This window comes from Indicator indicator, chromosome 10 (genome assembly GCF_027791375.1).
Source record: "Indicator indicator isolate 239-I01 chromosome 10, UM_Iind_1.1, whole genome shotgun sequence".
NCBI lineage: Eukaryota > Metazoa > Chordata > Aves > Piciformes > Indicatoridae > Indicator > Indicator indicator.
The window spans coordinates 19,536,132-19,559,468 of record NC_072019.1 but is presented as its reverse complement, the minus strand read 5'-3'; the positions used below and the strand labels follow the sequence as shown (position 1 = coordinate 19,559,468).

The 23,337-nt window shown below is 48.7% G+C and overlaps 2 protein-coding genes across 2 annotated transcripts in view; one reads left to right on the top strand and one right to left on the bottom strand.

The window, feature by feature from the left end:
- Positions 1 to 8,527: 8,527 nt before the first annotated feature.
- Positions 8,528 to 22,650, top strand: SCYL3 (SCY1 like pseudokinase 3). The gene is made up of 13 exons (XM_054384064.1): positions 8,528 to 8,692; positions 9,209 to 9,394; positions 10,021 to 10,134; positions 11,077 to 11,133; positions 11,818 to 11,920; positions 12,496 to 12,607; positions 13,251 to 13,328; positions 15,424 to 15,563; positions 16,201 to 16,388; positions 17,190 to 17,361; positions 18,433 to 18,446; positions 19,960 to 20,688; positions 22,251 to 22,650. Exons 1-13 carry the CDS (start codon positions 8,528 to 8,530, stop codon positions 22,311 to 22,313), a joined length of 2,121 nt encoding a protein of 706 aa, XP_054240039.1. The 3' UTR covers positions 22,314 to 22,650.
- FIRRM (FIGNL1 interacting regulator of recombination and mitosis) overlaps positions 16,337 to 23,337 on the bottom strand; it is a 23,885-nt gene continuing 16,884 nt past the window's right edge. Inside the window, exon 25 of the mRNA XM_054384063.1 lies at positions 16,337 to 16,364. Within this exon, the coding sequence (XP_054240038.1) occupies positions 16,337 to 16,364 (28 nt within the window). The remainder of the gene's footprint in view (positions 16,365 to 23,337) is intronic.

Genomic DNA, 23,337 nt, shown 5'->3' with positions numbered 1-23,337 from the left:
TTGGAGTATATGCAAACTATCAATGAAAGTGAAGGAGCTTTTAATTGGAAGCTTCAGGTTAATGAGGAACTACAGTTGAGCTTCAGCAAGCGGGTGGGTGTCTGTAATTGTAATACAAGTGTGACCCTGCTGAGAATAAATGGCAGTGGAAAAATCTTTGGCTGCATTTTTAGTATTCAGAGTTTATGAGAAAAGAATAAAAGATCAAGTATTTGTAGCTTTGCCTGGCAGCAGCTAAGAGAAGAACATCATTTATCTGCAAGCAGAGCTTGGTAAAAATTACTCAGCACTTAGTAGCCTGAGGACAGAGCCTGCTAGCCAAGATGAAAACCAGCTGTGCCACTATACTCTCTAAGGCAGGAGAGAGACTGATTTTCCCTTTAATTACAGTTCCTGAGCCAAAAAGGGGAAAAAAGATATGAGCACATAGACTTTTCAATCTATATCACATTTCCTGTGGGTGTCAGAGGGAGACTGGAGAGTCTGACCTGTAGGGTAACTTTTTAATTATCTGTATTTATGGATTCAGCCCCTGAGTGCTGTATCCTGCATAAAATGGGGCAAGGAGAGATCTGCTTTCTTTTAGCAACTTCCACAACTTTTGTCCTTTCCTTCTCTTCCTGGTTTCTCTCCCTGACTTTGTATAGCTCCTTTTTTCTTTCCCTACAGCAGCAATCCCTAACCATCCCAGGAGTATCCTCTTTCCCAGTCTGCTGCTAATTAATTAATGAGTTTGGTTAGGCAGGTATTTTGGATATAATGAGGCTGTAAAGTTAACAGCACAGTGAAATAAGCACAGGCTGAGAAGCTGGTCCGTCTGTTAGCTATTATTCAGGCTTTCTGCAGCTGTAGAGTGTCATTTCAGTGAGCAATCTACTTAATGCAGCAGCCTAAGATCTTGTTTTAAATTATTACCTGTACCATACTGGAGCTTTGGAGCTTTCTGGGGCAACAGAGGGTAAGGAAAGGCAAAAGTAAACAAATACCCTTGGCCTGGAGAGCTTGTGAAGGACCTGATTCAGTCTTTTAAATTCTGGTGTGTGCATGGAGCTGTCTGGTAGCAGTTTAACCATGTGCATTTCATTCTGGAACAAGACTGCCATGATTCTGTTTAATTTAATCCACGCTGGATTAAATGAAACAGGAACAAGATGTATCTTATTCTGGAATAAGCAGGACAAGGTCTGTATAGATACCAGAGATTTCAAGCCCCACTGGCAGGTTCTTTAGTGGAATTCCCATGATACATCACTGGTAAGCTCAGCTGTTCTCTCTTCATGGGAGAAGGCTGAGAATACCTACAACCTTCACTCCTTCCACAACCATCCTCTAGAAAAATTAAACACAGTGGAGCTGACTTACTGGTGCAACTTAGGCTGCAGCTGTCAACCCTTAAAGTTGTTCCAGTCTGTTTATTTTTCCTTTGTGAGGTTAAGGAGAAAGCTTGGAGGCAACCAGAGAGGCATTGGAGCTGTATGCCTGCACAGGGAGTGGAGGACAGCACTGCATGGCAAGTAGTTCAGAGGTAGAAGGTGATGTTTGCAACCAGTCAGTCAAGAAATGAAAGTTTAAATGAGAATGTGGACTTCTCTGGAGTTGGTGTGTTGGAGTCTCTGCCCCCTAGAAAGGAGAAACTTGTTTCTGTTTATTAAGAAAGGGAGTACTTCAGAAACATCCTCCGCAGCAAAAGACTCCTGTCCTGCAGTTGCAACTAACACGACCATGCAGCAGGAGGACATCAGTGGAAAAGACATCAGTTGCAGTTCAGGTTAGTGCTGGGCGCACATTCAGCCCTGTTTCTTCCCTCTGCCTTTTCCAAAGACCCTGTGGCCTGCAAGAGGAAGAGCTCTGTGATCCTGCAAGTTCTCTGTCTGCTATCTCTTCCCTTGAAAGAGAAGGAAGGGGTCACTCACTAGGTCCTGAGTTACTCTCTGGAAGACTCTACATTGGCTGTGCTGAGGAAAGGCAGATTGCAGAGTTTGAAGGACAGAAGCACAGCTGCTGTGTTTGTACAGCACCAAGTACACCAGGGCCCAGTGCCCCTTCAGTTTGAGATAGACAGTGGACTCATAAAGGAGAAGGAGATAAGGAGGTCACTCAGCAAAGCAAGTACATCACAGATGGTGTAGAGCAGCCAAAGTTTGCTGAGAGCCACATCAGTTACCCTACAGCCTGAAGCTTGGAGCCAAGTGCTGTGAGGAGAAAACAGTTGTTGCTTATTAAGAATTGTTTGTCTTTATCTGCAGTTGTTCAGGTCTTCCACTCTTTCGCCTTTCCCCTGCCACAGACACACATACAGAGAACATGCAAATCCATGCTTGGGCCCTGGAATAAACTGTGGTAAGGAATGTCTGCAATCCCCCTTATTTTCTGCTTAGGGACCAGGGTCTTTTGGTGTGACTGTCCCATTTGGGCCAAAGACCTTGTCTCTTTCCTACCTTAGAAAGAGGGAGGTGGCATATCTGAAGTTATTTTAGTTCCTGTCCCCGTATGTGTTGTGTTATCCCACAATATGTGACAACCAACCCATTCTCCTTTCCTGCACCCTCCCACTCCCATCATCTTTCTGTTTCATTAAAAAAGACCCAGATCACCCAGCTGCCACTATCTCCCTCTGCCAGAGCAGTGGACTCCTCCTAGCACTCTGCCCTTTGTCACCTTGACATGCTGGCTCATAGACCTCCCAGTGTGCAGCTGTGGAAGAAAGCCTTCCTCTGTGCTTGCTTAAACAGATCGTGAAGCTCAGCTGCGTGGAGTTTGGGCACGGAATTTAGGGGATCCTTTCTGTCATGATACCTCTGGCTCTGTTGTGCTGAAGGGACTCTAGCATAAAGGGCCAGCAGACCTGTGTCTCTGGGAGTATCTGTACTGTCCATGCTCTGGGCATGGACTGGAACACTACTGGAAAGAATATGCTCTGCAGAGTTTGTGCCAGATTTGACAGCACAAAATTTAATGGAGGCTAAACTGGTGGAGTTGAGTTACCAAGACAAGCCAAGGAGTTAAGCACCGCTTAGACCACCTTTGTTAAAACACTGCCATTGCCATTAAATCTTTGTCTAGACAAGGCCATGAGTATGGGGTGTGCTGCTGGGCCCTGCTCGCTTCTAAGCATTAGGTTCAAAATGATTGAGCAAACCACATCCTAATGCCCTGGCGCTGCATGAAACTGGAATAACACTGGTGATATGAAAATAGCGTGTGAAAAGTCCAGACCTCCCACTGCACTGGAGTAATTCCTTTCAACTTTCGTCCTGCTGTCCAAAATACTCACGTGAAATCTCTCCCCAGAGCCCCTTTACTCTGCAGCACGGAGAGCAATTAGTTTTAATGGCATTAAATAGATCTCCTTATGATGCAGGAGTTACACCACCAAAGCAAAGGCGCAGGGCTCAGGGCGGTGGCGTGGGAGATGTGTGAGACAGACCACCTGCCTTGCGTGCGCCATTTCCACCCTCTTGCCCGCCCCTTGTTTGGGCTGGTGGGGAAGCTATTGCTTGAGTCCCTGTAGCAGTGGTGTGGGGGCTGAGCAGGGAAGCTGTAGGAGGAAATTAGCTTCCTAAAAGGTGATACAAGAAAGCTGGTGGATGAAAAGCTGGACATGAGCCACTGATGTGCAGTGGCAGCCCAGAAGGGCATTCATATCCTGGGCTGCATCAAAAGAAGCGTGGCCGGCAGGGCAAAGGAGGTCATTCTGCTGCTCTGCTCTGGTGAGACCCCATCTGCAGTGTGGTGTCTAGCCATTAGAAAGCCTATAATGGAGATAGGGACAGACTTTTTAGCAGGGCCTGTTGTGACAGGACAAAAGGTGAAGTATTTAAACTAAATCTCCGATTTAGACTAAGGAAGAAATGTTTTACACTAAGCGGTGGTGAAACACTGGCCCAGTCAGATTGCCCTAAAAGGTGGTAGATGTCTCACTCCTGCAAACATCCCTGGTCAGGATGGAACAGGGCTCGGCGCAATCTGATACAATTGAAGATGTCCCTGCTCACAGCAGGGACGGTTGGACTAGACGAACTTTAAAGGCCCCTCCCGATCCAAATCATTCCACGATTCTAAATGCATCCGAGGACAGGAAGCTGCTGTATGTTCCATGGAGGCAGACACCTATTCCCCAAACACCCGAGGTCCACAGCTCACAGGCGGCACAGCTCCTTTGCACAAAGCAAAAGGGGCTCAGGCGGTACGTTTGGCCTGCCCACCGCGACGGCGACATCGCGCAGCAGACACGGAGGACGGGGCTGGCCGGGCGCAGCCGGCCGCTGCTGTGCCGCCTGCACCGCAGCGCAGGCGGGAGTCGCGGGGCTGACCGCAGCCCAGGCTGCGTACAGGGCTGGGTTCGCGGTTCACGCCGGCGTTCTGCTGCTGCTACCATTCCCGAGGTGCTGGAAGGGCTCGGGAGCACTTGCAGACCATCGCTGCCGTTGCTGAATCACCGCAGGATGGGCAAGACTGCCCACAACAAAAATGGCTACCCCTGCTTCGCGGGCCACGCCTTCGAGCCGGGTGATCGCCCTCGCGGACCCTTCACCCCGTCCCGCCCGCCGCCGGGGGGCGCGCAAAGGCTTTAACGCCGCTCTGCCTCCCTGCCTCTGTGATGCACCACTTGCCGGAAGCGCGAGTCGGCGGCCTCGCTGTGAGGGAAGAGCGGCCGGCGGGGCCGAAGTGGCGGCAACCCCCTCCGAGCCGGCGGGGAGCAGGTGGGGAGCGTGCCGAGACGGGGGGCAGGCAGTGGGAATGATGGAGACAGAGAATGGCGGGTGGTAGAGGCTAGTGGGAGTGACCGCCAGTGAAGGGCTGAGGGAAATGGGGGTGACGGCCGGGGTAACCAGGGCTCTGCTGCTCCACCCGCTCCATGTCGCCCGGGGACCCGGCGGCCCCGCTCCCCTGGCGCCTGGGCAGCGAACGTCCTACCTGTCTCCGGGCTGGCGCGGGGCGTGGGGCCGGGGTGCGGGCACTCTGACCCCCGCCTGGGCCGGGTCGGCGGCTTGGGCCGCGGTCGGTGCCTCGGGCCCCGCTGAGGACGGGCCGTGGCAGCCCGGCTCACACAGTGGTGACGTTGTCCGCCCTTGGTGCGGGTGCAGGTGTAACCTGCGGCGGGGGCGAAAGCTGGCTTTTCCGGGGAAAAAGCAAACGCCCCACTGGCGATTAGGGGCGTTATTCCCGGCGGCTGATGTTCCTCGGGAAGCTCTCCCTGTTAAAATGCCTGCTCCGGCCCCCTGCCTGGTGGCCGGCGTTCTGCTGCCCCTCAGAAGGTGCAGTAAATCACATCCTTGCCCTGAGAGAGGCCGCTGCCTACCGATCGCCCACCTGCCCGCCTTCCTGGCGCTGCTTGCGCAAGGTGCCCGCTGGACGTAGGAGCTGCTGCGTTAAAATGCTCTCTGCATTTGGGAGCAGAACTCCCATCGCCTCTGACAGTGGCTTCCAGGAGGCTCCGCTGGCGTGGCAAGCGGCGTGGAGGGCGAGGGAGAGCTGGAAACTACCTCACTTTTAGCTGTGGAGCAGCAGGGCTTCGTGTGTGTGTTTCGGGTGGATACCTCCTTACGTGAGGTGCTAGCAGTCAACAAAGAAGCTAAATTGAGATTCCATCTAACACTGTAGTGGCAAACCCAAATTGTTCTGAACTACCATTCCCTCTGGCTTTCCCTGCTGGGCTCCTCTCCATCCCAAGGTGTGCTGCGTGTTACATCTAATGTTCATGTTTAAAACTTACAGAAAATAAGATGTTAAAGGGTTCTAATGTGGGTAACGCTCTTAGCCCACAAAGCACAACACAGTCCTTACACACTGGAGTTGTGTGACTTGTTTATCTTAGCGTCAGAGGAGTTCTTCCATGGGTTTTAGCCATACCTGGGTGTACACCTTTGTAAACGGCTTGCCTGCTGAACTTTCAATAGCCAAAGTGTTTTGGAGTGCTGTGAAAAAGAAAAGAAATCAATTGCAGCTTTTTCAAAGCTGATGTGTTCCTGGAAAATGCAGCTTGTGTTTCTCTAGGCTGCTGTTGCTGCTTGGTTGGTAGAATCTGCTCACTTGAAGGTGCTCAGTGCCTGGTAACGGGAGGGGCTGGGCTCCTCCTGAGGGGTGGTTACTTGGAGCAAGGGATGCTTATTTGGAGCTGGTGGTTGTGCAGTGGTGCTGGAGTAGATCACTGTTATCTGAATGACTCTGATGTTAGAATATTTCTGTACTGTGGGTGTCTCCGAAGCCAAATTTGTCACCGGTGAGTGTGTCTGTACATATTTGGAGGAGCGTGAGGCACCAGGTCTGCTCAGATACTTTTAGCTGTTTCGTGCAAAATCCAACTGAGAAATAACTGCAGTAGGGCCAGGGAACGAGGCAGCACTGGAAAGAGCAGGGAATGCAGGTGAGTGTGCTCAGCTGTGCCTAGGAGGAACAGCTGGTGCTGTTGCACACCAACCCCAGGTGTGGAATGTTAACTCTGGGGTGAGCTGGAGGAGAGCTTCCAGGGAGCGGCTGAGGGGAAGCTCTTCATACTAGGGCAGTGTGAGTCCCTCTCTGCCAAAGAGTTCACTAGAAAGTTCTCTTTAGAAATGTGTTTAACTGCTGCGTGGTCCTTGCTTTCCCCCTGTTCTCCACCCTTTGTAGTGCTAGGGAGCTACAGTTTAGGCTTCTGTAGCTTTTTTCCTTACTACTTAAAGGTCACACTAAAGGAACTGACACTGACATGGTGCAGACCCCTCTCTGACACTAGAGGGCAGAGAACAATGGGAAGTTGAGTGTTCTGAAGTTAATTTAGTGTTATATTTTAGGTGGGTCAGGACACACAAGCTCAATTTAGTAAAACCCAAACATAATTTCAGACCATAGTGGTGGTTGTACACTCTGGAGATCAAACAGTTAAGAGCTGTAATGTGTTCTGGTTCCCATGTCTCGTCATTCCCCACAGCAAGGAGCACACCTGGAGTTGTAGGGACCTGTTTGTAACAGAGCAGTTAGCTAACGAAAGCAATTAAAGGATGCATGAGCAGGAGGGTTGTATGAAGCCTATTAAAGAGGCAGCAGTTCTGCTCCTTCCCAGTGCTCCTGTTGGCTAGTGGGGTTGTACAGTTGGCATGTTTACATTTAATGAAAACAGCAGATCCTAACATGTTTAAATATGGGGTGTTTTGGGGAAAAGGGGAGAAATAATTTAGGTAACTAGTTCTTAACAGAAGCAGTGGAAAGAATCCAGGGAACCATAACAGACCAGCTCTCTTCTAAAACCCCCTGGTGCTGCTGACCTCAGAGCTCCTGGGAGAGCCTGATCTAGAGGTGCAGGACAGAGCAGCAGTTTTGCTGGAACAGCTTGATCAGGGAGCTGAGAGACTCCTGTATTGTTGTCCTCCTGAAGCCTCAGGTCATGGCTGGAAACAACCACCACTATGATACTGTCTAACTGCAAAAACTGCTTTGAAGGTGGTCAGCTTTTCCTCCACTTCTCCTGAGGTTGTTCTCTCTCCTCTCACCGAAGACCATTTGCTAGCCTTTGTGCAGAGCAGTGCTTGGGGTCTGGCCTGTGGACTGATTACAAGCCTGGTTACAGAGCATCCACTTGGTCAGTGATTTCTGAGAGAGCCTCTGCAATCAGCATGTTTGTTGTGCTGGTTTTGTGTGTGAGGAAGCAGCACAGAAATCTAGGTCAGCCTTTTCCTGACAGAGGCTGTGAGAGGAAGGAAGGGTTGGTAGGTGGATGCAATATTTGTCAGGTGGGGAGAAGGTAAACTGGAAGTAAGAGGGAAGAGCGTGCTGCTGGAGGAGCTTACCTGACTGTAGCTTCACTGAAAGCCTCTTTGGCTTGGAGAGTTGAGGAATGGCTGCTTTTAAAGCTGCAAAGAGGTGCTGCTTGTGCACTAAGGCCACGGCAGTCACAGTTCCTAACTGCTGACTGGGCTTAATCCCAATTTGATCTCTGGAGTAGGTATCTGCATGACTGGGGTGTCTTGGTGGATCCTGGCTTTGGTAGTCACATCAAGGACTAGTGGATGCCATACTGTCTGTTCATCTCTGTCAGAGCTGGTGATGCTGACACAGAGGCCAGGAAAGTCCTATCTCTTTTTAGGAGGAAATTCTTTACAATGAGGATGGTGAGACAGTGGAACAGGCTGCCCAGGGAAGTTGTTCAAGGCCAGGTTGGATGGGGCCTTGAGCAATGTGTTCTAGTGGAAGGTGTTCCTGCCCATGGCAGGGGGGTTGGAACTCTACAGATGATCTTTAAGGTCCCTTCCAACCCACACCATTCTGTGATTCCACAGCTATAGAGCTGTTCACCTGTTGATCTGAACCCGTTCATGGACACTGGATTTCCATTAGAATGGATGGAGGTTTTATTCTTGCCCTTCAGCTGAGGGAGAGGATAGTGGCAGTAGGAAGTTCTTGATGGCTGTCTCATGCTTTGCAGAAAATGCTCTGAAGGTGAACTGGACAGTATTTGCTGGAAATAAGTCTGCCTGAAAAAGTCTTCCTTCACCCCAAGGCCAGTTTGTCATCAAGAGGGGACCTGTACAACAACTGAACCGTGCAAGTGATGGGCTCGGAGAACAGCGCTTTAAAGAGCTACACGCTGGAGGAGCCCTCCTTGACGCTGCCGACGGGACACGCCATCTACCCGGCCGTGCTGCAGGATGGCAAACTCGCCTCCGTCTTTGTCTACAAGCGAGAGAACGAAGATAAGGTTCACAAAGCTGCCAAGGTACTGCAGACACACTGCCTGGGCCTGCTCAGAGCTGGCCCTCCTTTTCCTTGGAGGGGTGGGAATCAGTTCATGAGGGTCAAACCCTTGGGGAGAGAGGGCAGGAGAAAAGGTTGAAGGTGACCCTGTCTGCGATCAGCTTCTGTGCAGGGTATAGAAGTGGGGTGCCAGCTGCAGAGCTTATCATGCACCACAGGATGTGAGCAGTGGTGGGAAGTGGGGCTCAGGTAGCAATACCTGCATGACTTTGCAGAGTGCTGGTCTTCTCCTGCATGTCTCAGTCAGTCAGCCAGTCTTTGGTGGCTGGATCCTATCCAAAATAGTGTTTTTATTCAGCATAAGACTTTATCTAGATGTGTTACAAAGGGTTCTGCAATGAGTGGGTGAGTGTGCTGAATGCGTGGTGAGGAGCAGGATTGGGCTGTCTAAATCCAAGCAGAAACTGTACAAGGCTAATCTCTGCAGCCATGAGAGATGGCTTAGAGGAGATCTGACAGGTGGTTTTGTTTCTGGAAGCACCTGAAGACCTTGCGCCACCCTTGCCTTCTGCGCTTCCTCTCCTGTACTGTGGAAGCAAATGGGATCCACCTGGTTACAGAACGTGTGAAGCCTCTGGAAACAGTCCTGGAGACACTCTCTTCTGCAGAAATCTGTGCAGGCATCTATGATGTGTTGCTGGCACTCATCTTCCTCCATGAGAGGGTAGGTACCACTGGCAACGGTCATCAGGTGTTTGTAGGAGCCAGGTAAAATGTAACAGGAGAAGCTTGTCCCTGGGCTTGCCTGGATGACCTCCTTAGGCTAAAACTGCTCAAATCATTGGCTGCTTTGTGGGAGGGAAGGTGATTGAAAATGCTGTGGGGTTTGTAAGAAAGGGAGCACTTCTCCATTCATGAATTGCCATCTGCTTCTAGTGCTGCTTACTTCAGGGGAATGGATTGCTCGGTCTTGGCATTTATTTACAGCTGTTGCCATGTGTCAGACATTGGTGTCACTGCTCTCCTGTTTTGGCACCCTGTGTTTGTCCAGGACTGCAGATAAATCCCAGTTCAGACTTTAGGTTTGTGTTCATAGATAGAGATCTTCTCTGGATTTACAATTGCATTGCAAGGGCTGTGACAATTAGAGCTCTGTCCCCTCGATAACCCCAGCCCTTTTGCCTGGTACCTGCTAGTCACCTAACAAATCCTGAAGGACCTTTAGAATTCTGTGCTTTTGGGCAGCTTTCCTTCAGCTCCTCGCAGCACCTCATTAGTGCTGATTAAGATTTTACATCTTTATCTATCCCCAATCCTGTTATCTTCTTTTTTTTCTTTGATATGTTTTAGGGAAACCTAACACATAACAATGTCTGTTTATCATCCGTGTTTGTAAGTGAGGATGGGCACTGGAAGCTGGGAGGAATGGAAACAGTCTGTAACTTCACTGAAGCCACCCCAGAGGTAAGAGCCAAGCAAAAGCCACCCACTTGATGTCCAGGAGAGGGCTTCTGGCCTGGAGAAGCTGGCCAGCTATGGGTGCGAAGGCCCAAGTCTTTCTACTACTAAAGGCCCAGTCCCTTACTGCTGAGTGTGTTGGCTCATGTCCAGCTCTGACCTGCATCTGTGCTCTGAGGACACCGTAACTATAAACTACAACGTCTGCACAAACAGAAGCTAATTCCCCAGAAAGCCAAAAAGCAGCTACTTTTCCTAGGGAGATGACTGGCTGGAAGGAGAAGATTGTTTAAGAATCTGCAGAGTAAGAAATCTTTGCTCCTCTGGTCTGATTTAAAAACAAACTAAAAAAAAGCGCTTTAGCGTAGAGCAGAAGAATCTAGGTTGGAACTAATCAATAAGAAAGACAAATGACTTTTTAGCTTTTGCTGGCATCTTCATTGCTTCTTACTGGGTTTAGCAGAAAAAATCCTTGTTTGCTTTCTGCTGCATGCTGTGCAGAGTCATTGCTGTGGCCTGGCACTGCTGTGAATGTGTATTGCCTTGTCTCCCAGCAGACCCACAAATTCTTCAGGAACTGTATTGAGTGTCCCTGGCGTGTGTCACCTTTCAGAAGGGATCAGGCAGACGTGCCTGGTGCTGCATAACAATGCCAACAGCATGGCAGTAAAACCTGCTCATTAAATCCTCTCCCTGTTGGGGTGGCTCATGTGGGATGGTAGGACTGAGGGGGATGAGTTGGCTGTGATGTGCTGTCAGCTTGGTGCTTCAAGCCTGGTCCATTTGTGCTTCCTCTCTGGGCAGGGCAAAACAGCCTGCCCTGGTTGCCAGCTCAGGGTGCAGGGGCAGACTTCCACCACCTGATCACTACCTGCCCAGCACCTGCCCTGCTCCACAGAGCACAGAGAAGTGACTGAGCAGCTCATATCTTCCCTTCTCTCCTTCCAGTTCCTCTGTCAGGTCAAGTCAGTACGAGACCAGTCGTGCATCCCTTGTGAGGAGATGGTGAGTAACATCCCTTGCTGGCAAGGAGTAAAAGTGTGATGCTTAGGAAATAATTTTCATTCACACATTTTATTTCCTTATGTCTGAATGGGAGGAAGTGGCAGTTGGATAAAATCTGAGGTTTACTCTCTTCCTTCCATTCCATCCCTGATCTGGGAATGGTGGTGTGCTCAGGGAAGTGAAATTCTGAATGAGAAGTGATGGAACAGCAGGTTCTGAATACTTTTTTCAAGATTTAATGCTTCTACATCACTAAAGCTTTGCAAAAATTAGTGTAGTTGCTGAGATGGTCCAGAACACTGTGGTCCCATGGTTGTGCAGCTCTGTGTAGCAGCCTGTCTGTCACTTGCTAGGCACCTCCTATCCATTAAGCATCCTATGAATTGCTGGAGGAGCTCTTTCTCCCACTAATGATCCTGTTTCCATAGAAATGTTGGAAGGTGCAGTTGCTGTGTGCATTCATCAGGGAGCTGTTCCATCATTAGGTAGTTTTCTCCTTTTGGTTATAAATTCCCCAGTCAGTGGAGGTGTTTCTAGCAAGCACCTGTAGGCTGCTTAGTGAAGCTCTGGTGTTATAAAAGGAATTGGAGAGTGTATATGGTGGGGACAGGGATAGAGACTTCTGGAAACTACCAAGTATTTTATTAACTCCTTCCTTGCTGATCTTTTTGGGTTTATTTTCAGTCTGCAGAGTTCAAAATTCTGCCCAACAGCTGTGGGCACGCGAGGGACGCCTACGCCTTTGGAGCAATGGTTGAAAATCTCCTGACAGTCCTAAATGATCAGGGTGAGGAATGACACCTGTCTGGTTTGCTGTCAGCAGGACTCTGGAGCTTCTTCCTTGTGTGTGCTGAGCCATTTGCCTTTTGCTGCGGCTGGCAGATGTGCCGCAGGTTCAGCAGCTGTTGCTGTTCTGTTTGCCAAGTGAAAACACAGACTTTGGCTTCTGCTGTGTTCCCCTTTTACTGCATCTGAATGTGCTCAGATGTGGCTGGAGGTCACCAGCCTGTGTAACATGAGTGCAGCAGTCAGAGGTTTGCTTGGTCCTGCCCCAATAGCTGCTCCATCAAGGGTTGTGGAGGTGGGCAGTTGGGTGTTGTGTACTGCAGCTGAGCTGGGGCTGCTGTCTCCTAGCAGAACAGGAAGCTTCTTGGGAGGGCAGCAGCATTCCTTAGTGCCCTGATAGCCAAGCAGCTTAGGAGGAGAAATGGAAATTCTGTTTTCTCCTCTTTTAGGGACCAATAGGAGCAATTTTGCTATCAAAGAGAGCTAAAAATAAGGTTATGGGAGGGTGGAGGACTCCTGAACATAGTTTATTCAGCATTGAGGGAGAAATCTAACTGTAGGTGCTCTGGATTTCAGTTTCAGCAGATATTCTCTCCAGCTTTCAGCAAACCTTGCACTGTACACTGCTGAATCCGGACCCAAAGTCTCGTCCACCACTGTCCAGTTTATTGTCTCATGAATTCTTCAGGTAAGGAAAGGAATATCCTTGCCTGTCTGGGTATGTCTTGATACTGCCTGTTGCTGTGTAGCAGCTGTGTGACCTTTGCAAAGGGGAGCACAGACTTAATCCTTCCCTCTTTCGGGGATCTTTGACAAGGACACTCCTTAAATTAAGAAAGCATTATCAGCCTTCCAAATGAGGTGTGACAGAAACGTGTCCTGTAGTCACATACAAGCCAGCCGGATTTCCCCAAGCTTGTAGGAGTTGGTGGGAAATGCTCTAGAAAAGAAAATAATTAGTGATGCTGCTGGAGCAAAGCAGGCTCTCAAATAGCCACACAGAACTGTCAGCTGTCACCTCAGTGCTTCTCTGGGTGGTGGCATTACTGTAGGGTGGCACTTTGCTCTCCTTGTTGCCTTAGTCACATGGTCAGAGATGACTCATGATGCATTGGTGACATCTCCCTGTGAATTGCTGGCTTCAAAGTGCAGCTGTTGGGTTTATTAGTCATACCACCGGGCTGGTGTTCATGGTCCACCAGCACTTGATTTGTGCTCCTCTGTCTAGCACTCTCTGCTAAATGAAGGATGGGGATTTGCCATCTCTTTAGTTGTGGGTGGTTTTAGCATCAAAAAGGATCACACTTGACAGCCTGCATTTTTGTACTTAGGAATGATTTTCTGGAAGTTGTGAATTTTCTGAAGAGCTTAACGTTAAAGTCTGAGGAGGAAAAAACGGAATTTTTCAAGTAAGTGAAGGGAAAGTATTGTCTGGAAGCTTCTTACTTCAGAAATACTTCTGCCAAATGGGATTGTGAGGGAACCTGGGAAGGCTGGTGGCCAGAGAGGTGGTTCCTCAGGTGGCAGACTTTGATTGCTTTGGCAGAATACTGTTAGCTCTCTAATATTTTGGGTCCTCCAGCCAAGGTAAGGATCACAACAGAGGGGAGATTCTTTACTCCCTCCTTCCCCAGTTTCTCATGTGTGGTTTGGTGTTTGGGAGCAGCAGTACCTGCTGGGCTCTGCATCATTCCACACTCTGGCCTCAAGAGTGCAACTGCACACAGCTGTACAGGCAGCAATGTTTGACCTGCTACAGCCCCACCACTGTTGCTGGAGATCTGGTTAGAAATGGGCCTGTAGTGGCACCTGGCACTTCAGGGGTTCTTCTCTGAGCCTGTCTGCTTGCTAGCAGCTGGGTGGGCCAAGAAGAGAAGCTGCCCCAGGGGCACAGGGATAGATATGAAAAGGAAAGCATTTTTTCCCTTGTCCATGTTATAACAGAACTAATGCACGTTGTGGAAGTGTAATGCTGCCATTACCAACAGAAGTCAGATTATTCAGGTTCTCTTCCATCTGCTCTAGCAGCAGTGTCCCATCTCCCACTGCACCAGGGCTCAGCAGGAATCATCTGAAAATCCCATCTGTGTGCTGTAGTGATACAGAAGAGGAGAAACCACAGTTTAACAACTCATCTGCTCAAGCTCTGGTGAGCAGGTCCTCACTGGAGCTGTCTTGGGGTCCTGCTGCTGTAGACAAATGCCATCTGCTTGCTCCACTTCAAAGTGCTCTAAAATATGAGAGCTTCTTTTAATGTGCTGCAAACCTCCCAATGTTTTCCCTGCCTCATTCTTAGAAGTAGCTCTATTTCAGATGTGACTTTGCAAGAAAGGGAAATCCGGCACTGGGCGTGTCTTGAGGCTGCAGTTATTTTCCTTTTAGGCAGATCCTGTAAGCTGCCAATGAGAAGGTTTTCAGCAAGACATGTTGGGTGAATTAATCCTGTGGAGCCAGCCTAGTCTGGGTAAAGCTATTGTCTGTAATGGATGTCTCAGCTGCAGCAGTGCAGCATCTGCAGGAAATCCTATTGTTGTGGTCGCTACGAAGTCTTCTGTAAGGGAAATGCCCTGTAGCCATGGCTTTATCTGGGCCTGAAAAAAAGAGAAATTGAATTGTTCTTTTTATTTTCCTTATGAAGGAGCCAGAGTGTTCTTACAGAGCTCTTTTCCTGCCTGTTTTGTACTCTTGTAGTCACCATCAGGAGTGTTTAGAAGGGTTCCCACTATCTCTGTAGCAGCAGTATTTACCAAGGGAGGGAATAAATACTGCCCTTCAAGACAGGACAGTATTGCCCCTTTATTAGGCAGAAGGGCCTTCGCAGCATGTGCTGTCTTACTCTTACTCTCCTCCAGGCCTAGAGAGCACCAGTAACTGCTACTTGTATTTTAAAAATTAAAATCCTACAAGAGCAATTGCACAAAGCAAACTCTGTGACTGAAGTAACCACAACCCACACTCTGTTGGCCACCCCTAAAAAGCGTTAAATGGAAGTAGTTCTAAAATGGGATTCACTTTTTGCAAGGGCAGCTTGCCTTGTGTGGTGGGCAGAGCAGGCTTTTTTCAAGCAGGAGGAAGAAAGTGCACCAGGCTGGGGGGCCAGAGGACAACTGTCCTGCAGCAATAACACTGTAGCACTTCCTGTGAGACGGCAGCTGTGAGGTAGTTTTGATGCCACAGCAGTGGGCAGCTTCTCAGAGCAGGGAGCCTTTGTGTGCCAGCTGTGGGTGTAGTGGTGCTTCTGGATGCACTCCTGACAGCCTGTGATCTGGGTTTGGGGCTTTACAGGATGTGTTTCTGCCCCCTGCTCTGTGTTACCTTTGACTGAAAGCCTCAGGCGTGCCAGAGCCTTGTCCTTCTGGGTTAGAGTACATGCAGCGCCAGAGGCTGTGGTGGGACACTGTCTAGGAGATGAGCCAGACACAGAGGCTAAAGCACTATGAAAGGAAATAACCAGGAAAGCATGGAAGGCTGCCTCCATACTAATTGCTTTCTCCTGGAATGCAGATTCCTGCTGGACAGGGTGGCTGGCTTGTCAGAGGAGCTGATCGCGTCACGGCTGGTGCCTCTTCTACTCAATCAGCTTGTGTTTGCAGAACCTGTAGCTGTCAAGAGTTTTCTTCCTCATCTGCTGGGGCCAAAGAAAGGTGACCTTTAAGATATTTAATCTTGCCACAATTATTACTGACAAGTTTGGAATGAATTCAGAGCAGTGGTTCCATTGAATCAAGGGAACGGTGGCATTTATTTAACCAGAACAAATACTGTAACATAGAGAAGTGGAAAGGGCAGTTGTATGCTTTCCTCTACTTTCCACTACTCTGCTGATGCTGGAAGGAGAATTGGGAATCGCCTGGGCTCTTTCCCAGGTTTATGTGTCACCTCAGGCTTTCCCAGTGGCTTTCCCTCTTCTCAGTTATCCTCTGCCTGCCCTTTTTCTTCAATCACTGCATTCCTGTACAGGTGCTCAGTCTCTTCTCCTCTCCTGTCAGAGGTGCTCAACGTGCCTTGATGGATCTGCAGCAGTCTCTGTCTGCTGTTTGGCTTCCCTCTCTTAAAGGTTTCCTAAATAGCCACTGGTGTCCCAGCTGAGCAGTATCTCTCTTGTGACTGCCTGAGCAATGGACATGGGCGCTGCCCCCTCTCCTCCTGCCCATCTCTTAACATCTCTAAAAAGCCATGTTGGCAGCTGATGAGTCTGCTGCCATGGTTTCTCAGTGAGCATCTCCTGGCTGAGCTGTCATCACTGAAGGAGCCTTTTCCTATCTTCACCTCCCTTCCTAGAGCAAACTGGAGAGAGCCAGACCAGCTGCCTCCTGTCGCCAGCTGTGTTCCAGAGCCATGTCATTCCTGTGCTGCTGAAGCTGTTTGAGGTTCACGAGGAGCACGTTCGAATGGTGCTGCTGTCTCACATTCATGCCTACGCAGAACTGTTCTCCCGGGAGGAGCTGAAAAACATCATATTGCCCCAGGTTAGGGACAGCAAAGCTGTGCACAGTGTAGCCTGGAATACAGGATTGCTGCTGCTTGGGTTGGTCCTTAGCTTAAACTTAGGATCTCCTACTGCTGGCCACAGACAGCCTGCAACCTCCTTTCTGTGCGAGCCCCAACTCTTACACCCGATCCTGGCCTGGAGTACTGGTTTTGTTAAACCTGGTGCCCTCCATCACACAGGTTGTGTCAGTACAGAATTCAAGCATGATGGGGCTTGCAAGGGACCTCTGGAGGCCATCTAGTCTAACCCCTCTGCTAAAGGAGGGTCATCCAGAGCAGGTTGCCCAGGTGGATTTTGAAAGTCTCCAGAGAAGGAGACTCTACAGCCTCTCTGGGCAGCCTGGTCCAGTGTTCCAGCACCCTCAGAGTCAAGATTTTTTTTCCTTAGGCTTAAGTGAAACCTCCTGCATTCCAGTTTGTGCCTTTTGCCTCTTCTCCTAACACTAGGCACCACTGAAAAAAGTCTGACCCCAAGGTCAGTGTCAGCCTTGACTGGCAGCCTGTCAACAGGAGGTTGTGTTTGTTTCATACCATAGCTGTCAAAAACGGAGGAGGAATCAGCTCAAGCTCCACGCGCCTTGGCACTAAGGTCAGCCACCCTCTTTAGCTCACCAAAAGAGAAGGCTGATTTCACTCTACAGAATAATGTCCAGGCTATACTGAGAGCTGTGGGGGAGATCATGGAAATAAAATGTGCTGCAAATATAACATGTAAAGGGGAAAGAAGTAAAGAAGCAGAATTCTCTGTTCTTGGTAACATTATGATATTCTTGGTGTAGGTACTGCTGGGCCTTCGGGATACCAGTGACTCTATCGTTGCGATAACGCTGCACAGCTTAGCAGTTCTTGTCTCCCTGCTTGGACCTGAAGTGGTTGTAGGTGGAGAAAGAACAAAGATTTTCAAGAGCTCTGCACCAAGTTTCATGAAAACAGCTGATCTCTCCCCAGAAGGTAAATGACACACTCAGAGTGCTCTCAGGGTTCTCTCCCATCCTGCCCAAGCAGTGTGGGCAGAATTCCTTGGGTGATTAACAGGTTAATTGAAAACAAGCTAATTTGCAGCTAAACTTCAACTCCAAACGAGGTGGTTTGTAGATATAGAAGTGATCACAGAATCGTGTTGGTTGGAAAAAACTTCTAAGATCACTTAGTTCAACCATCAGAATTATAATAGCAGTTATAAAAAATACTTTAAATGTAGGAAATATGGGGAAAATTTAAACTGCCTCTTCATGTAAGAATCCTTGTAAGTAAAGGAGATTAAGTTTATGTGTTTATGGAAAAACTATACTGCCCTTCTAAAGCACTTATGCACTTATCCAGGTAGTTGTTTAATATTCCCTCTGTCCTGTTTGTAAAAATAGTAAATCTCATCCTTTCCCTCCGATTTCTATTCATAGATTGGAAAAGGAATACGAACTTCCCCATTTTATCAGCTCTCAGGAGGCTTTTCAGCTAATCCAAGTGAAGACTTGGTGCCCGTGTACCTGCCAGATCACTCAGAACCAAGCGTACTAAGGGAGAGCTTTGCTGGATATTCCAACCTAGAATGGCTGTGACTGGAGGCAGGAGTTGGCTTTTGTCCTACTGTAGGCATAGAGAAACCAAATGAAACACGTGATAGAGATCAATCGAAGTGTCAATGTTGGTGATGTGTGTACTGACAGCTACCACCCTTGATTAAAATCTGTGGATGGCTCGTGGCATTATTTTTCTTCCCATTATTTTAGTATTTGGATCACATGCTAAACCCAGGTTTATTTTTAAGAACAGATTTTAAATTAGACCTAGCTATGGAAGAAACAACTGAAAAACGAACTTTATCCTTAGCAGTGAGAGGACCTGCAGAAGAAAACAGTCCTAGAGGCCAGACACATGAGGCTTCATAAGCTGTTTGCTGAAGCCTCTAAAAGGATGTGCAGAATCACAGGATGTTAGGGGGTGGAAGGGAGCTCCAGAGATGGAGTCCACCCCCCCTCCACACCACTGAAGCAGGGCCTTTTATTGTGGCACTATGGGAAGGGGACAGGTTCTGTGTGTCCTTCCTGGTACCACAGGCCATGCATCTTTGGCTGTGCTGGTAACTGCAGCCTAGGCAGGCACAGCTGGCTGGGAATGGAGATGAGCTACTGGCCCACACCATGCTGTTTTGGGATGATGGCCACAGGGCCTCACACAGCTGAGGCCAGTGCTGGTCAATCACTGTCATAGCTCCCTCCAAGCAACTGGGTGCTTGCAAACCTGTCATCAGTGGCCTGGGGAAGCAAACCAGCCTTCTGCAGCTTCCAGGTGTGGTGGTTGACCACCTCACTTTGGGGTGGTACACGGGAGGTTGTCACAGTACCTGCCTTGTAGGACTCTTGTTCCTGTAAGCTGCCTTGTTCATGTCCAGGCAAAAAGGAGGTTTTGGGGAGTTGTGTGAGTTTGCTTGTGCTGTGAACCACTGGGACTATTAGTGCTGTGCTTTTGGGTGAAGCAGAGTGAGGCAGGAGGTGGGGGTTGGATCCAGCTAGGTGGCAGACAGCATTTCTTAGGCGTCAGTTCTGATCACAGTCAGTTTGTTCATTGTGTGTTTGTTGAAAGAAAACATCAGCAGAAACTGACCATTTGCAGCCACCCAAACTGTGCTGGCAGAGCTGTGGCTGGCAAGAACAGAGGAGTATTGTGTGAGGTACAGCTCAGGAGGTGCAGCTGTTGCACTGCTGCCCCAGCCTTCAGTCAGCTTGCTTCTCAGCAGTAACATTCCAGTGCTGCGGGCAGTTTCAGCTAAGACTGACAACGCCTCTGGACCTGGTGTCCTTTCTCCTCTTCTGTCCTGCAGGCTCCCCAGGTCATGTTGTAAGCAATCAGAGAAATCAAACCTCTTGTCCCTTGAAGAACCATTCTAGTGTGTTCCCAGCTGCTGGAAATGCACCTGCCAAGAAGCCTTCTGTCCGGCAAGACAATCCACTGGCTTTAAGGACAGGTAAATCTTTGCCCTGGCTCTTCCTTTTTAGAAATCAAGTGCCCTACAAATGAAGCATTGATGGAAAAGACGTTAATTTTCCCTACATGCTGAACTGAAGGAGACTCAGTGAACCAAGGAAGGAAGAGTGTGACTTGTGACCCCTAGGGAACAGTTACTTGGGAAGCTGACAGACTGCTGGCTGGCCAGCCTTCATTTTCTGTTTCCCTACAGCAGGTTCTCTGCTTCTTTGACCCCTGCCACAGCTTGGCGCACAGACTAGATTTATAGGTCAGGTTGTTCTCTGCCCTCAGAAGCTGCTTCTATTTACTTTCATGGCCATTTTCAGTCACCTGTAGCCTATCAGCAGTCAGCCTTAATTGCCACAGGGCTCTGAGATGAACACCCTCCTCTGCAGGCAGGAAGGTGGCCATGCTTTCTGGCCTGAGAGGAGTTTACTGCTGAGGCCTCTTTCCAGTTGGCTTCATTGGCTTATTTCTGTGCCATGTGGTACCTGTGATGTCAAGGAGTCCTAGGCACAGCTCTATCTCTACCTGCTCTCTTGAAATGAGTATGTAATAATACCTTTGTCTTCCACAGGTGAGCAAGACACTCAGTCCTCCTTGAATGGAATTCCTGGAAGCATTAATACACTAGGGAGCAGCAGGAGTTCCTTCACTACCTCTGAAAAGCCCACAGAGGAGTGGCCAGACTGGAGCGAGCCAGAGGAGACAGACATTGAGAAAACTGTGAACATTCAAATTCGGTCCCAAGAGCTGCAGGGGAGGGTGGGACCTTATTTTGCTGAACATGACATAGAGGAAAAGCCTTGGGAAGACTTTGAGCCCAGCAGCCCTAGTCCTGAACTGTCCTCAGGAAACTGCCTCACTGTGACACAAACTGATGCAGTCGAAATGCCAAGGCCTCTACCAGGTACCCATCAACTGGGCAAAGAATTCAGAAACCTCAGGCTGAATCCCCATCCAGAGCCCTGCCCTGAAAACAGCTGGAGCAACAAGTGGGACCAGCAGGAACAGCTGGGAGAAACTGTGCTGTCAAAACCAACCTTTCAGGAAAGGTTGAAGTCAGCATCAGAGTCTGGCCTAGGAGAAGAATTCACGATTAAAGTGAAGAGAAAACCTGTGCAAGACCCTGAGCTGGACTGGTTTGCTGACATGGTCCCAGACATTAAACCTTCTTCATCTATCTTAATTTTACCTGAAGCAAGGACAGAAGCAGTTGTGCCCACTCACTCTGGTGTGGCATCCAGCAGAGAAAGTGCTTCCCAGAATGTGTGGTTTTCATCCAAATTTGCAGCAGCTGACATCATTGAGGTAAGAGTGGGGTTTAAGGGACCACACACTTGAGAGGATCCTAAAGCATGCACATACAGCCCAACACACTGTGGTAGCACCAACAGCTCCTTAATCAGAGGATGGAGAACCTGAGGAAATGTCAGCAGCACACAACTGTGCAGCTGAGTCTTTACCTGTGAATAGAAGATGCTGATCTCTGAATGATGCATCTTAGCAGGCAGCAGGTAATTCAGCAGGCTCTTACTACAGCTGTGTTAGGGGGCAGTGAGGGAATGGACAACTTGTGCACTACCAAAGGCACCAAGTTCTAGCTCTAGCTTTCAATTTGTGCTGCTGTGTTTTGGGTGCAAGGACCCTAACACTGTGTTAGGGAGAGTCTTGGATTGCTGGACAGGTAAAACAGAGCTGGATCCTGTCTGCTGAACAGGCTTGGCCCCATGCACAAACGGGGGGGTTGCAGGCATGAAGGATGCTCAAGACTCACTTCTCCTGGCTCTTGTAGGAAGACCTCATAGTACTGTAAATAAAGGGACAGGAAACAGGACCTCAGAAGTAGAGAGTAAAGCTTTTGGGTGCTTTGTTTTCATGAAAGAATACAGTTCTTCATTTCAGTGGACCAGAGGTGTTGTAAAAACTGCTGCTAAGTAAGCAGTGAACTCCCTCTGGCCCCACCACAGAGACTCCAGAGTTTGCTTTTGTTTTCCACAGAGGGAAGGTGGCACTGCCACCTGCATGCCACACTCAGCTAGGGACTAGGTGTTGATTTCAAGTTGTTTTGCTAATTCACCCTCAAGAGAGCTACCACAGGGATAGCAGGCAGCACAGGGAGAGGAGCCATAGACACACACTGAAGTTGTTTACAACATTGAAAAACTGCACACTTGATTTTTTTTGAGAAGCTGTTTTGGTATCAACCCCTTTTGGAGGGGGAATCACTCACTGTAATGCAGCGTACAGGTGACAGACTCAGCGTCAGCATACAACAGGCCAACAGCTGTTTCTTAGGGGAAAGAAAGCATCTAGTTGATAGAATCCTTTTCATTTTGGTATAAACAGCTCTTGCTTAAATGTTAAGGGGGGGGAAAAAAAAAAAGGACCCTCCCTTGTTAGTTTGCCCCTTTTGTAGTTAAAGAACTTTTAAACCAGAAAAGTGCAAATGATGGGACTTGACTTTTGGTCTTATGAGGAACTTCCAGGATTCTGTGGCTATGCTCAGGATAGGAATACTTGACCCAAGCTTTCTACAAATACCTGAAGGGAGCGTGTAGTGGGGTGGGGCCAGTCTCCTCACCCTAGTATCAGGCATAGCATGAGAGGAAGTGGCATGAAATGGTGCCAGGGAGGTTTACATTGGATATGAGGAAAATTTTTTTTACTGAAAGAGTGGTCAGGCACTCGACTAGGTTGCCCAGGGACAGTGGCATCACCATCCTTGCAGGCTTCTAAGAAACATGTGGCCATGGTACTTCAAGACATGGTTTAATGGCCGTGGTGGTGGTAGGTTGAGAGCTGGGCCTTAGAGGTCTTTTTAACCAAAACAATTCTCTGATTCTATGATGTTGGTACCTATGTGATTCTAGGCTGAAGCTGCAGGCTGGGGTGAAGAGGAGGAGCTGAACTGGGAAGATGATACTAACTGGTGACAGGACTGAAAGTGACAAAGGCAATGTGTGGTGTGCTGGATTCTGTACCAGAAGTCACTGCTTCCCAATACAATGGATAAGTACCTCAGTGCTGCTTGCGCCAGAGGGCAGGCACTTGCTGCAGTAGCCACAAGACCCTGTGGGGCCCAACATCCTGCAGTGGATGCTCCTTTCCAGTCTGTGCCAAAAACTGCAGGGGTGAGGCCTGCACTCAAGCAATATGCCCAGCTGTAGTGCGTGCCACTGGCACCAGACAGAGGAATGGCGTGATGGGGGTGCTGGTGCCAAGGTGCTGCTGGAGGTCAAGAGTGGTGTAAGCAATTGTTCCAGAAACTCATCCCTGCTCTGAAAAACTGCTGACAATAAATGAAAGTCACACTCAGGTCCTTGACTAATGTGCCTTTTTCTTGGGCTTCCTCTTTTTTTTCCTCCTTTTCCCCCCAAATTAAAGAACTGGCTCCTTTTAAATTTTAGCTATGAGGTGAATTTAAGATGAATGTATACTTTACTCAGCTTATTTATTTCCATTGCTATAATTCTGTCAGTGGATGGTATGAGAGGTGGGAGGAACAGTGCAGTGAAGGACCACTGCATGCAAACTGTTTAAGTGCCCCTTGCTTTCTGCTGCTGTGACCAATAAAGATTTTCATGAGATGACCCTAGCGTGGAGTGGAACCAGCAACAGAGGTACATTCAGAGAACACTAGAGAGCCTTAAGTTGTTGTTGAGTGTATTTTAAAATTAAGATAAAAACCTACTGCCTGGTCTCCTGTACAGGACAGAAACAAAGGTAACTGTTATTCTTAGAACTAACTCAAACATCTTTGTATTGAAAATACAATCTCATGAAATGTTTATCAGCACACACTGGCTTAGGAGAGTGAGTTCTACACCAGCAATATACAAAATGACAACTTGGATGCACAAATGTCCATTAAAACCAGTCCTTCCAGCCAGGTAACTATGAAATTCAGGCTAACAGCTTGGCACCTCCAGTCCTTTTTGCACATTAACCAAGACCCAG